Source organism: Python bivittatus, unplaced genomic scaffold (assembly GCF_059951505.1).
Source record: "Python bivittatus isolate LINGU-HERP-01145 unplaced genomic scaffold, Pbiv_v1 ctg000700_np1212, whole genome shotgun sequence".
Classification (NCBI taxonomy): Eukaryota; Metazoa; Chordata; class Lepidosauria; order Squamata; family Pythonidae; genus Python; species Python bivittatus.
In genome coordinates this window covers 103068104-103082951 of record NW_028277098.1, presented here as the reverse complement: position 1 = coordinate 103082951, position 14848 = coordinate 103068104, and the positions used below count along the sequence as shown (strand labels likewise).

The window sequence follows — 14848 nt, the reverse complement described above, 5'->3', positions numbered from 1 at the left end:
GAATATGAGATGATGTACAATAATATATAATATAGAATATTTTTAATATACTATATAATATATTGTAGCCTAGAATATATAAGAGAATATAATATTTTGAAATAACTGGAAGTATTAGAAGTTTCCTGGAAAGCCAACCTTATGGTAAATGGGAAGGCACAGGAGAATTAAAAATCCAGCAAGACTCTTTGAATTTATCATGATTCCACTCACAGGGATCCTGAAGAAAGCCAGTTATGGGTACCACGTCCAAAACAAAGCCTGAAAATAAACCACTTGTTTTATATGGATGACCTACAACTACACAATAAATGAAAAGCTGAAATCAGGTCTCTGTTGGACACTGTCCACACATTTCGTGTTTTTTTTTCAAATAACTTGATTAGATTTTAAGATAAAGACAATAAAAACTAACAAAAACTAATATTAAAGAATGAAAAAAGAGGGAAAGAATACAAAAAAGGAGAGAGAACAAAGTCGAAAGTGCAGAAAAAAGGGAAAGGAGAGAAAGAAAAAATACAAAAAAGAATGATTTCCGACTTTCCTCACAACAGATATAAATAACAATTTACATTAAACTCTTACTCTACATTTACAACATAACTTTCATTTTTTCTATTATCCAGAGATATTAGAATATTGGTTCTAATCATCAGATCCATACTACATAATTCCATTTTTTTCTGTCTCACGCAAAAAGTCCAAAAAAGGCTTCCAAGTAGATTTAAATTGCTCGATGTCTTTTCTCTAATCAAAGCCGTCTGCTTTCGTCCACACGTTTAGTGAAGACCCAGGAATGAAATCTGACCTGGACAGATGTGCTAGTTTGCCCGCGAGAGCCAGCCAGATTACAGGGGGAGAAGGGTCAGAGTTCAGAACGGAAAGGCCGTAAGACAGGGTTCCTCAACCTCAGCAACTTTAAGATGGGTGGACTTCAACTCCCAGAATTCCCCAGCCAGCCATGGGAGTTGAAGTCCACCCATCTTAAAGTTGCTGAGGTTGAGGAACCCTGCCATAAGACACCAGGCACCTGAGGAAGGATACAAAGCCTCAGGATTTATGGAAGCATCTGATGTTTTTCTTGGCCAAATTGAAAAAAACGTCTAGTTCAGACTATGTCAAATGTCTAAATGAAATGGTGGAAATACTGTCAAAGCAATAAACACCTGGGCAGTCCCTGGAATTAGGGACTGCAGGACTAGCTGATGGGAGCCAAGCTCAGCTGGGCAACCGGGATTGCAAAACGGGGCAGCTAAGAGCATACGTCATGCCCTTCACCCAAGAAGTGACAGTCACAGACCGGGCCTACGTCAAAGGGCTGGCACCATGACATTGGCTTCATCTCCTGCCAGAAGCCCTGCCCTGCCCTTGGCTGTCCCAAAGTTGAAGTCATGTTTCCCCGCTTAAGCCAGCAGCATCCAAGCGCAGCTGCGAAGTGTGGCAAATCTGCCATGCTTCGTCACCTGTTCCGTTCAAGGCAAAGTCAGGTGACCAGCAGAGGGTGGGATCTCCTTGCAAACAGGCGAAGCTTCGTGGCCCGTCTTGACTTTTTTCACCTTACCCTGCAGATACCCTTGCTGGCTGAGCAGAACTGATGCCCAGCACATGGAAGATGAGTTACGCTGCAGAGGCCCTTTGGCAAAATTAAGCACGATCCCAGAGGTGTTTTGTATACAACAGAGCCCAACCCTCTCATGCTCAGTGTGAAGCCTCCCGGCTCAGCATGGATGGAGCCGCTCCATCTGTTCAACTGCTGCCCTCCCATCTCGCATATTCCCTCCATAACCTGGCAGGGGGGCTGCAAGGACGGAACTCCTGTTCCAGATGTGCCTCGGTTTGGGGGGAAGGAACAGGAGAGGAGCTTTGATGCAAGTCCCTTTGGTGGCCTGAACAAGTCCCATCTTTGGGAGAAGGAACCAGCCTGGGGCTCCCTTTGCATGGGGTGGGACTGCAACTCCCAGAATTCCCAGCCATCGCGCCCACTGGACATTCTGTAAGTTGTCATCCCAACGTGTCTAGAGGGTATGCAATGAAGCGTAAGAGAAAGGAGGCCTAAGGAACTGGTGGTTACTAAGAGGAGCGACCAAAACAAAAAACAAAACCCCAGAAAAAAACAACATAGGATAAAATGGGGGAGAGGTTGGGGAGTTTTTTGCATCAGCTTGATTCTCCAGAATAAGCAGGAGAAGTTTTTAAAGGGAAAGAGAAATATGTCATAGTTAATATGTTGTTTAACAACAAAATGCCAGCTTTTCTTGTGGATTGACTGCAGTTCTTTGGCTGCCCTTCCTACAAATGATGGAGAAACAAAAGAGGCAAGAACATAACTGGGTTACTGAATGTTCATAACACACTGAGCAACAGATTAGGAAAACTGGGCCTGGACCCTGGGCTAAGCAACAAAAACCAACCCACGCTAACATTAATCAAACCCGCAAATGCCACTGATCGATCTGTAACTGACCTGCTTGAGGCCACGTCCTGGAGGCAGATCCCGTTCGCAGAGTCCCAGGGAGAGCGCGAAAGCTCTTCTCCCGTTTTTTAGCCTGCCGTTTCCAGGGATGGAAGCTCTGGGCTGGTGACGCCACAGCTTCAGATCCTTAATTCCCAGGCTCTGACTGTAGTGACTCACAATTCCAAGAGTCCACCTTCTCTCTGACGGGAAAAGGTGAAGTCAGCCTTTGCCGGCTTATAGATTGATGCTGTGGCTTGTCTCGGAGCGCTCCGCAGAATAATCGGGCTTTGCTACGGCAGTTCAGGGCAGCTGGGCTCTGGATCTTTCGTCTCCGCCGAGATCCCATCAGAACAAGCGCCACTGACGAGTCTTCGTTCGAGCTCTGCAATAAACCCACTACGGTAGGGAGGGAGAATTAGACCTTTCATGTCTGTAGTGGAACTAGCCCCCCCGCCAAGTCCTGCTGTCCTGCCTCAGCATGGGTGTGTGGGTGTGTTCCTGGGACAGATGAGCGAAGAACATCAGGAGTGTGTTGCCAGGAGTTCATAATCCCAGCAGAGTCAACCGAGGCATGAAGTCGGAAGAGAAGAGAAGAGAAGAGAAGAGAAGAGAAGAGAAGAGAAGAGAAGAGAAGAGAAGAGAAGAGAAGAGAAGAGAAGAGAAGAGAAGAGAAGAGAAGAGAAGAGAAGAGAAGAGAAGAGAAGAATATTCAGACAAGGCAGCCATCAACAGCCACAAAGAGATAAACAACATCTACGCACTACTCAAGAGAGACAATGAAAAGGAAACAAAGGACCAGAACATCTCCTCACCAGCAATCCTCACCCAGATAAGCAGAGATTAACACCAAGATTAGCACCAGACACACAATCAAGCAGTAAACAATGCCCTAATCAAGAGGAAAAAATAAAACAAAACAAAACCCCCACCCCCACCAACACTGGCAGGGCATGCCACAGGATATAGACAAACCCCACTCCCTTCCAGCACTGAGGACATTACCTAGCCGGGTAACAAAACGTCTGCAAGCAAACAGCCAAGCTCAGAGAACCCCAAGGCATGAGGCCACCTCAACTGCCCAGCTAAGGCCAGCAGGCACCTATACTGGGTAGCAGCGATAGAGGAAGATGTGATAGACCCCATCTCTTGGCCTTGTTGATGGTTATTTGATGAAGCTCAGCAGCCACGTGGTTTTATTTTATATTATGTATATTTGTTTTCATCTATTTTATTGTAAGCCGCCCAGAGCCACGTATGTGAGATGGGCAGCTATATAAATCAAATAAATAAACAAGATGCTGGAGGCATCTGGAGATGATCGTTGTAAGGACAATGGCAAAGGCGTCAATTGATACCACAGGGGAGAAGGCAATGGCAAACCACTCCTGCATTTTTACCAAAAAACCCCACAAGGATGGAAAATATAAAATGATTGACGATATAGTGCCTGTTGATGGGCCCCTCAGGTCATGAAAAACAAAGAAGGATGGTGCTGCTTTTATAGTTAGGAAGAGTATAAGAAGAACAGTACTTGGCTACAATGCCATCAATGACCAAATGATAACAATTCGACTTTGTGGACAACCCTTTAATGTGATGATCATCCAGGTTTATGCTCCAGCCACTGATACAGAAGAAGAGGAAGTTGATGATGAGTTTCAATCTGAAATCAACAGAATATGCTAGCAAGATGTACTGCTTGTGATTGTGGACTGGAATGTCAACATTGGAAATATTAAGGAGGACAATGTAGTTGGATTATATGGTTTAGGAAACCAAAATGAAGCAGGAGCACTATTGGTCAGTTTCTGCCAATCCAATGATTTCTTCATTGCTAATATAGTCTTAAAACAACTAACATGATGCCTAAATACATGGACATCACCAGATGGAGTGCACAGAAATCAAATTGACAGTATTATTGGTAGAAGGAGGTAGAAGAGTTCAATTATAACAACAACGATGTGGCCAGGAGCTAACTGTGGAACAGATCATGAACTGCTCATCTGCAACTTCCAAGTTTAGCTAAAGAAGAAGAAAGCCAACCTGATTCCACGATACAATCTTGAGCATATACCCACCACTTTCGAGGAGAACATCAAGAATCATTTTGAAGTCCTGCACCTCATTGATAAAGACCTAGAGGAACTGTGGAATTAACTTAAAGAAGTTGTTGAAGACGAATGTGGAAAGAGAATGTGCCAAAGATGACGAAACGGAAGAAAGCAAACTAGATGTCAGAACAAACCATGGAAGTTGCCAAGAAGTGAAAAGAAACTGAAGCCAGGAAAGACCAAAGCCCTCAGGAAGGAACCTGATGAGCGTTTCTGTTAGAAGAGACAAGAAGCAGTATTACAACTTCTGTAAAGATGCTGAAGATGGAAAAAGACACGAAGAAACAAGAAAAGTCTTTTGTTACTCCTTAAGGGTGCTCCAGGAACCCCACTGGGATTTACGCTGACCACTCTTCTCTTCAACCACCTCTTAAGCATTTCCCCCTTAACTTCTGGCCTAAGGGCTCCAGCCCCATCTTTTCTGAGGTCATTTTAGTATTTTCCCACCCTCAAATTCAAGCCTTGATGTGTACTGATTGGTTGTAATGCTTGTCCCCTCTTTACAGACTGGAAACTTGCCCCTTTGCCGATGGCCAGTCGGGAACGTAAAGGTGCACCATCCATTGGGAAAGTCTGCAGGGCGAACCTCGTCAAAATGAATGGAAGCTACATGGATTTTGTGCTAATAGCGCAAAAAATAATTGGATCCATTGCTCAAATTATGTATTTGTGGAGACTTTGTTAGTCCACCTTCAGGTAAATAAATCAACAGTTGAAGTGTTTTCATCCTGAAACCATGGTATTTTTCCAGGCATCCTCTTTAGTGCTTCTTGCCAAGCACTAACAAGATCTCAAGAACATCCAGACTTTGCAGCTCAACTCATACCAAGCTCATCTTAAATTCCAACCCTTGCTTACTGATGTTTAATTCACATCAATGAAGGTTACTCAAGAGCAGTGTTTCTCAACTTGGCCACTTTAAAACAGGTGGACTTCATCTCCCAGAATTCCCCAGCCAGTTGGTTGGGAAATTCTAGGTGTTGAAGTCCAAATATGGAGAAATAACCCACAAGGGATGCTGACAAAGGATCATAAGACTTCAGAACTTAAAAAGCTGCAGTGCTTTGCAGCCATATCTGAAAATAAGTCCCCGTTCTCTGAGACTTACTCCAGGAAAACATATGTAGCCCAAGCTGCGTAAATGAAATCCATCCTTGTCATATTATTTCTAAAGACTCTCAACTCTTCCAACAAATACTAATTGATTTTTTTAACTTTACTGATTTTAATGTTATGATTTAAGCATTATATTTTTATTTTATGTGTAAGCCACTTTGTTGCTTGCGTAAGTAGGAAGATGGGATATAAATATGCGATGCTTTGCCAATGGGCTACATTTGTTTATTGATTAAATCAACCTAACCCCTAGATTTTCCTGGGCAAAGTGCAAAGCAGAACAAAACACCGTACAGACAGAAATCAGAAAAGCTGCATATTTATATCAGTGTTTTTCAAATTTGGCAACTTTAAGAGGTGTGGACTTCAACTCCCAGAATTCCCCAGCCAGCAATGGTTTACACTAAGCACCGGCTGATGTTTCAGTCTCAGAGGAGTGTCTTCACTCAGTGGTAGATGTAAAAATCATCAGAATCCTAAAACTTGCTTCATTTGCAAGCAGGAAGAAACCAGCATGTTGGCTGGGGAATTCTGCGAGTTGAAGTCCACACCTCTTAAAGTTGCCAAATCTGAAAAAAACATTGATATATATTAAGGAATAGCATAGGGAGCAGCATAAGAATCGCACGAAGGTGAGCGTGCCGCTCTGAGGTTTTAATTTTGCAGAGGTAGAAACAGCACAAAATTTTGATTTGTGACCCACTTGCTGCAAAAAGTCAGTCGTAAATTGGATTACAAATGAACAAACTTTCGTATCTTTTCTGCAAAACTGGAGGTCATAAGGATCCAGGATGTGTCAGGGGCTGCCTCTTCCCACACCACTTGCCTCTTCCTACATCTGATGGATGGGGAGTGGAGATGGGCCTTCTCAGCAGTTGCCCCCAAATTAATAAGCTCCCCGCTGAGGTGGATAACTTGAGCTATCCCAAGTGATCTTCGGCCAAGGGGTTAGGCGTGATGTCATGTCCTCCCTCTGCCTCTTTTATCATTTAACTCTGAATTTCTGGAATGGCATTTTTCTTTAAGCATTTAGACTGTTGTATTGCTCTGATTGTGTAAACTGCCCTGAGAGACCCATATGCCCAAGATGGACGGGATGCAATACTTCTACTGATAAATAAAATAAATGTAAGTCCCACCCTTTGCACAGGTAAGAACCTAAACACAGAGCTGATGCACTAGGCCCATCTTAGTCCAGCATTTTGTTTGTCGCACAAGCAGGAGAGGGAGGAAGGCCTTGACCCCTTGTTGATGCTCCCAGGACTGGCATATGGACGTCTTCTGCTTGAAGCTGTGGTATCTGGCCTGGACTGGAGGTTGAGTCATGGCAACTGGACTTCTTCTCTTTTTGGCAGAGATGTTTCGCTACTTGTCCAAGCAGCTTCTTCAGTCTAAAAAAGTGGGAAGAAGAAGCTGCTTGGACAAGTAGCGAAACGTCTCTGCCAAAAAGAGAAGAAGTCCAGTTGCCATGACTCAACCTCTGGACAATTCCTCCTGGATGACTGAGAACCTTCATCAACATATCTGAGCTGGAAAAATCGGTATGATCACTGGAGGGCGGCAGAGATCCAGAAAACCATAACTCTTGGCTCCCATCTAGGGGTCATCTGGATTCAGGAATGCCTGCAGGGCATGGTCAAGAAAGGTCAAAATGGTGACCACGATAGCGTGATCCAAGCCCTGCCTGTTTTTTTTAACGTGTGATGCTCTTTTTGCCAAACTCTGTGGGCACCCCAATCTGGATTCATGGAGCCCAGATAGGCCTAATCCTGCTCCCAGTCTGGAAGTAACATGGAGTTAACCTTAGCAGCCCTCCCTCAACCTGTCCTCCATGAATTCATCCAACCCTCATTTCCCTTGCGATCTGGATGGGCCCCACCTTGGGTTAGGGTGGATGATGGTCCCCTTCATGCTGTTGTGGTTGTTTAAATGATTGTTTTTCCCCCAGACATGTAATATATTCGGTTTAGGCATCACCCGACTCCAGATGACTCTGGGCAGCTCATAATATAAAAAATGCAATGCAATATGAATAATAAAACACAAAATAAATAAAGAGCAAGGAAAAAAAAGAACAGAAACAAAAACAATCATTGGGTGATTTCTGTATTTTTACAGTATTTTATTGTTGCATTTTATAAGCTGCCCAGAGTTGTAATAGATGAGGGTGGCCTTTAAATTTCGCAAATAAATAGACAGAGGCACTCCCTGCAGGTTCCAGCCACAGCTCCATGCTGGAGTCTTGGTCTTTCCTGCACAAGCGCCTGGGTTCAAATCACGTCAAGCCATTGGACTGGAGGAACTGCTAGGAGCTCAACAGAGCTCCCACAGATCAGTGGATGTGGACCAGGGCTGTCTATTTTGCACCCAGGAGCCATGTATAAAAATTAGAATCACCAATCATCCATTGCTGTGTCAGACCCATAACCTGGTTCAGATGTGGTTTGCCACTTCTCTGAGCTCTGCAGGGGCACAGGGCCTATTAAAATGGACCACCCCAGCACCTTGGAGATCTGGATGGTATCCAATGAGCACTTGGGGAGTCTCCTAATGATCCACCGGGCAGTTCCTCCACGCGCCTGGTTAAGTTCTGAGAATTTGAGTGGCCAGGTAGTTGGGTGAGACCTCTTCTGAGTAGCCTCTCTGTGCCTGCTGATCCCAGGCAGCTCCTTGGTCTACAAGGATACCAGAAATAGCCCCTAAGTAAGGCAAATTCCAGCAGAGACTGGTAAGGGCTACATTACGTACCTTCTGTATTGGTGGAATATCACCCGGTGGCCTAATTCAGAGCCATTGCTCTGATGGGGAGAGATGGATGGGGCAACCTCCCTGCAGGCCACCGGCTGCTGTTTACTAAACATTTTGCAGATAAAATCACTTCTGGCCTTGGGCCCACCTGGTCAGCAGCTAAGGAGAGGATGAGGGGAACATCTTCAAGGTTGGTGGGATTTGTTCCATTTTGGGGATTGCAAGGACGTGGACTGGGCTCTCTGTAGCCTAAGCTGGGCCACCTGTGGGCGGGAACCCTGCGCTTGCTGGTTCTTTGGGCAGCTGTGAGCAAGAGAGAGTGGCTGGATTCTGCAGCGTGTGAACGTTTCTGTGGAAGACGGGAGTGTTTTGCCTGTTGCCTCGAAAGAGGCCGTGGTGACCCCCCATCCTGAAGAGGCCACAATCAGTACAGCCACCTGGGACATCCACTGCCCAGTCTCCAAGCCCACCTTTGGGGGGAAGGTGGTGCCCTAGGCAGTGGATTATCTGGACCCCCTTCCATCATGGTCCAGGCCTGATCATAAGACATGGACAGCATTGGTCGCTCTAGTGCAGTGTTTCTCAAACCTGGCAACATGCTGGCTGGGGAATTCTGGGAGTTGAAATTCACACATCTGGAAGTTGCTCAGGCTGAGAAACACTGCTCTAGCGAATGACCTTCAGCAGGATCTGGATAGGGCCCTGCAACCTTTCCAGATCTTTCAGATCTCACAGTGGGGGTTGAAACCATTGACCACGGGGTCCTCTTGGGCTCCTTGCGAGGACTGGGAGCGGGCAGCAGTTCCACGTAGCTCTGCTCTTGCAGAAGGGGGTTGTGTGAATCCTGTCTGGGTTGAATTTTCTAGCTTGGATCAGCCCACAGGAGTGAGCCATCTGGAGTTCAGAGTCAAGGTCTTTTGCAGAATCTGGAGCCTCCCAGGATTACACCACCAACACTTAAGAGACAAAGCATGCTTGTGACACACTTGCACACTTCGGCAGCTGTACAGCATGCAGTGCTGTGTGGCATTTGATTGCAAGAGGACTATGAAGCGAGAGGCCAGAAACAAGCCATCCTACATTCTGGCATTCCAGTCTTGGTTTTTATGCATCCCCACGTTCTCGTTTATGCATAAGAGGTATTATTTACATGCAGATCATTTACTGGGTGTGTGTGTGTGAATTCTACCTATTTTCAAAATTAAGATGTGAAAAAAAGTTAGTCATTTCCCCCTGCCACAAAGGAAATGTTGGCACCTCCCATGTTCACACAACACATTCCACCCAATTGTTAACAATTTGCACAATGCATTTGAAACGTACATTGGTTGGTTTTAGGCAACATGCTGAACCATGGAAAGCCTATGCAAGGTTAACGCAAGCCAGGTTTAGCATATGGTGTGAAGCACGCACTAGGCTCTGGTGTGTTGTGTGAACAGTCCCAGAGCAAGGGGAAAAATCTGCCCCTTTCTTGGGCTGCTGGTGCCCACCCAGCCCTCTCCAGGAAGTCTGGGAGGAAGCCCGTTCGTTCCCCCAGTTTCTCTCTGGGGCTGGCGGGCAGGACCGCCTGGGGGCCTGGAGCAATTTCACCCAGGGGAGCCGGCCAGCCAGTTCCAGCAGCGGCGGCCTGTCCTTTCCCGCTTCGCAAGTGGAGGGAGACAGGCCAGGGCAGGGCAAGGGCCAGCCTGCCCGGTCTCGGAGCTGTCTTAGTTGGGTCAGGCCCGCATTACCCAGGTAGCCAAGGCTGGACTTGGGAGGCTTTGCCACAGCCGAGACATGCCAACACAGGCCGGAGATTATGCGGGCCGCTCAGTGCCAGGCCCAGCTTCAAAATCCCCAAAGCTGGACTGGTCTTCCCCGTTCCAGGCCCAGCGGGGAGGGCCAAGGACTCGGTAGCAGCTAGCAGTTGCCCAGGAGGGCCATCGTCCCCTGGCAGGACGGCAGAGGAGGGACTCTCAGGGCCACGAGGCGCATCGCTCCTTCCTCCGCAATACCCTCCCCAGGGCGGCGGAGTCTTCCGGAGAGTTGGACTACACCCCCCACCCTCCCCAGCCAGCAGGAACGGAAGCGCGGTTCAGGACCTCAGGGGGCCGGAGGCTGGGGGGGGCGCGCCGCGCTGCCAGCCCCCCGGGCTCCTCCCCGCTCGCCCGGCGAAGGGACCGGCCGCGGCCAGGGGCAGCCGCCCGTCGCCAGGACCCCGGACGCCGGGGCGAGGCCGCACGCACGTGGCCGCTCGGCCTGGGGCCTCGGCCGCGCTTCCCAGCCCAGAAGCTTCCAGGGCGGGCAGGAGCCCGGAGGGGGCAGCGGCCGCCGCGCTCCGCAGGCGCGGCGGGGGAGGCCGGGCTGCCGCCGCTGGGCCTCGGCCAGGAAAGGGAGCAGCTGTCCGGTTCGCCCCCGACCCGCGGGAACGCGTCGGCCCGCAAGCAGGGAGGGAGGCGGCGGCGGCGGCGGCGGCGGCAGCCGGGAGGGGAACCACCTGGTCTCTCCCCGCCCTCCCTCGCCGCGCTGCGCTACGCTGCGAAGCCCAGTCCGAGGTCCAGCCTCCCGCCCCGTCCCGCCCGGGGGCTCCCCGCCGCAGCCGGGCCGTCCGGCTTTGTCAGCGCCTCGGTCCAGCCGGCGGCGGGGCGCGCTCCCGCTCCGGGTCCCGTGGCCACTGCCGGGTCCGCGGACCGACGCGCCCCAACCCCACCCCCCCGTCCCAGGGCAGCGCCGCTGCCCGCCCCTCGCCCGTCCGCCCCGCCCCGTCCCGTCCCTCGAGGAGGACGGGCCCCCAGCGCCGGCCGCCCGTCCTTGCGCGCTGCGCCCCGGGCGAGGACGAGGCAGGGGAGGCGGCGGCGGCGGCGGCGGCGGCGGCGGCGCGGCTCTAACAGGTGGGATCCCGAGGCGAGGGGGCGGAGAAGGCGGGCCAGCAGCAAGAGCAGCCGCCGCCGCCGCCGCCGCCGCCACGGGCGGGGGCCACGGCGGGAGGAGGGGACGAGGACGAGGACGAGCCGGAGCCGCCACCGCCTGGCAGCCTCGCTGGTGTCCCCGCCACGGGAGCGGCAGCCGCCACCGCCGGAGCGTCCCCGAGCGCCGCTCGCCCGCTCGCTCGCCTGCCCGCCCCTTGTCCCGCCGGGCCAGCAGCAGCCCGCCGTGGCTCCTGCCCTCCGCGCCAGCCGGACTCCTCCCTCCCGCGCTCCCCGCCTCCGCCGCGCCAGGCAGGGCGCAGCAGCGCTCTCTCGCCCGCCCGCCCGCCCGCTCCGGCCGGGACAGGGACTCCCTCGGCTCGGCTCTGCTCGCTCGCCCGCCCGCCCGCCCGCCCGCCCGCCATGCCGAAGCCGCCGCCGCCGCTGCTGCTGCGGTCAGCGAGCGGGAGCCGCCCCGGAGACAGCGAGCTGGGCCGGCAGTTCCGGGACTGGTGCCTGCGCACCTACGGCGACTCGGCCAAGACCAAGACGGTGACCCGGAGCAAGTACCAGCGCATCGCCGAGGTGCTGCAAGGGGGCGGCGGCGGCAGCGGCGGCGGCGGCGGCGGCGAGAAAGGCAAGTTCCAGTTCTGGGTGCGCTCCAAGGGCTTCCGCCTGGGCAACGGCACCCGGGAGCCGCCGGCCGCGAAGATGGGTCCGGTGGTGGTCTATGTGCCGGTGAAGACGGGAACGGTGAGTGCGCCGCGCGCTGCCCGTCCGCCCGTGTGCCTGTCTGGGTGTGTGTCCCGCATTGCCCGGGGGCGGGGCGGGCGGAGGGGATGCCCGGCGGCCGCTGGCGCTGGGCCGCCCGGCGAGCAGCGGGCAAGGAATCGGGCGGGGCGGGGGCGGCCGGGGGCGCCGCCGCCGCCCGGCTTCTACCGGGCAGGAGGGGCCCGCTCTCCGCGCCCCGCTCGTCGGGGGCCCTTGGGGCGGGGGCGCAGGGGCGGCGCAGGGCGAGAGAGGGAGAGCCCCGCCGGGACGCCCCCTTCTCCCAGCTCGGCTGCCGGGAGGAGAGCACAGCTCCCCCGTCCCATTTCCTTGAGCTCAGCAGGAGAGGAGGCCGGGCGGGGCGGGGGCTGCCCGGCTGCTCTACCGGGCGGTCCCCGCCTGACCCTCTCCGCCCCCCTCCCCCCCGGTGGAGGGCGGGCGCGGGGCGTGCAGGAGCCCGGCTCATCTCCCGTCCTGCAGGGCTCCCCCTGCCCCCTCGCCCGCCGGCGCCTCCCGCTGCCTCCTGGTCCCGCGCCTCCTGGGCAGGGGAGGGGAGGAGGGCGCCCCGCCCCCGCCGCCCGCCCTGGGCCCGAGACAGCGGCGGCCAAGGGCAGCGGTGGGGGCACCGCTCCGCAACCGCCGCCGCCGCCGCCGCCGCGGGGCCCAAGCGCGCCGGCGGGGCGCAGGTTGCGGCTCAGGGCCGGCCCGGCCGCGGGGGCTGCCCGGTCGTGGCGGCGGCGGCGGCGGCGGCGGCGCCCTGGCCCCAGTCCCCGCTCGCGGCAGAGCGAAGCCCCGCAGGGGAGCTCATTGTTCCGCGCCTGCCCGGGGACGCCGCGCCGCCCTCCGAGCCTCCACACCCCCTCCTCGCCGCGCCGCGCCGCGCCTCCCTCCCCCCAGCAGGCGGCTGGCCCGGGAAGGAGTCGCCGGCCGAGCGCGCCGCTCCGGCGCAGCGTCATTGTTCCCGGCCGGCCCGGCCCGGCCCGGCCCGGCCCGGCCGCCTTGTGCCCCTCCCGCGCTCGGCCCAAGCGGGACAAGTTTCGGCGGGGGGCAGCTGGCTCGTGCCTCTCCCAATTGCCCCGCATGTCGCCCGCCCGCTGGCATCCCCCGTCCCCCCGCCTCTCCCTCTGCCGGCTGTGCCAGGGTGGGGTTTGGCACACTGGAGGGATGGGAGGGGGTAGCTCTCTCCGGCTCGCCTGCTCGCTCGCTCGCTTCATCCCCGCCCGTCCCTTGCACCATCTGCCCAGGAGATTGGGCGCTTGGCAGACAATTGGTCGGAGCTGGCCTTGCCGGAAAAGTGCACTTGTGTGTGTGTGTGTGTGCGTGTGCGTGAGCGTGAGCGCGCGCTTGCGCCTGCCTCTCTCCGCCCGGGAAGGAGGCACCCGCTTAGCGCTGCCGCCGCCGCCGCCGCCGCCGCCGCTGCTGCCCGCTGGTTGGCAGGGAGAATTCGCCACGCGGAAGAAAAGTGTCTCTCCAAGCTCCGGAGGGAAGGAGGAAGAAGCGCTGTGGCGCTCATTTCCTCCCCCAGGCCTTGGCTCCCTGCAGCTGCTGGGGGGGCAGGGAGTGGCCAGGAGGAAGGCTTCTCAAGGGCAAGGGGTGAGGGTATATCCATCTGTAGCATATGGGTCCCGAGGCCGGGCTGGCTGCCATCTAACTTGGGGGGGGGGCGGTGAGCCTTTTGTGCTTAGTTTTGCTGAGTGTGTTTGCTTGGGGAGGTGGTGCATGTTACAGTGAGGATTGCTTTGAACCATAAGGTGAACTCCGTCTGAATCTGATTCGTGTTTCCCCCTTAGATTTTGCAGATGTGCAAACTCTCCCCCCTCCACACACACACTGTAACCTTTTTATCTTCTGCTTTGTGTGTATTCCAAGAAAGCGCTGGCTTGGCTGTTACAAAGAAGTCCAGTGTGTTTCCTAGCACTTGTTGGGTGATTGTGCCACGGGCACTCCTTTTTCCACCCGCAGGCTGTTTAGGATGCCCCCGGGCTCCCAGAGGGGGACCCGCCAAGCATGTGGGCATTCCCCATGCAAGGGGAAGAGGGAGGGACCTGAAAGAGTCCTTCCGCTCGGCTTTGACAAAGTCTCTTCCTGCACGACCCGTGGCTGTCTTCACACAACACTCTTGACCGATCAAGTGCAAACATATGCAAACGCAGCTGCCCAAGTGCTGGGGTGGGGTGGGGGATGTGACTTAGATCCTGTGAAGATGGCCCATCTGGTTTGTTCAAGCGTGACTGTATCCTGCCACTGAGAAAATGGGTTCGTTTTCCAATCAGGTTAAGTGCGTTGTGAGAACTGGTCAGAGGCTCTTCTAAAGGAACCAGATCTTGGTGCCTCTGGGTTTGGAGAAGGCCCTGGGCTGTGTGGGTGACCTGGCCTCCTTCATGCCCAGAGACTGCAGCGTGGCAAGCCAGTCAGTCTGGAAGAGAGGGCTGCTGCAGGAGGAGAAGGAAATGGCCTCCCTGCCCCCCCCCCCACGGCTAGCCTTGCCATCTGCACGGTTTGCTCTTAAACCCACCTGACCAGTTTTTCAGCTGCCCACATGGCTTCCAGGTCCCCTTCTCCCAGTGTCAGTGGATTTGCAAGGATTTGCAAAATAATTTATGTGTGTAAGGAGCCCTACCTTTTGGGTTGGGTTGTCCAGGGGGATCCCTCCTACTTCCTCCCCTGGATTGAGGACCCTTTTGCCAAAAGCAGAGGGGGGTGCATCTCGTGCCTTTTGATGGGGTGTGCCTGGGGGAGTCTCCATGGATTAGATTGTGCCC

At 54.0% G+C, this 14848-nt stretch overlaps 1 protein-coding gene across 1 annotated transcript in view; it reads left to right on the top strand.

Annotated features, from left to right (window-relative positions):
- Positions 1-11356: 11356 nt before the first annotated feature.
- Positions 11357-14848, top strand: part of NOL4L (nucleolar protein 4 like) — a 115746-nt gene continuing 112254 nt past the window's right edge. Inside the window, exon 1 of the mRNA XM_088153705.1 lies at positions 11357-12071. Within this exon, the coding sequence (XP_088009831.1) occupies positions 11742-12071 (330 nt within the window). The 5' untranslated portion in view covers positions 11357-11741. The remainder of the gene's footprint in view (positions 12072-14848) is intronic.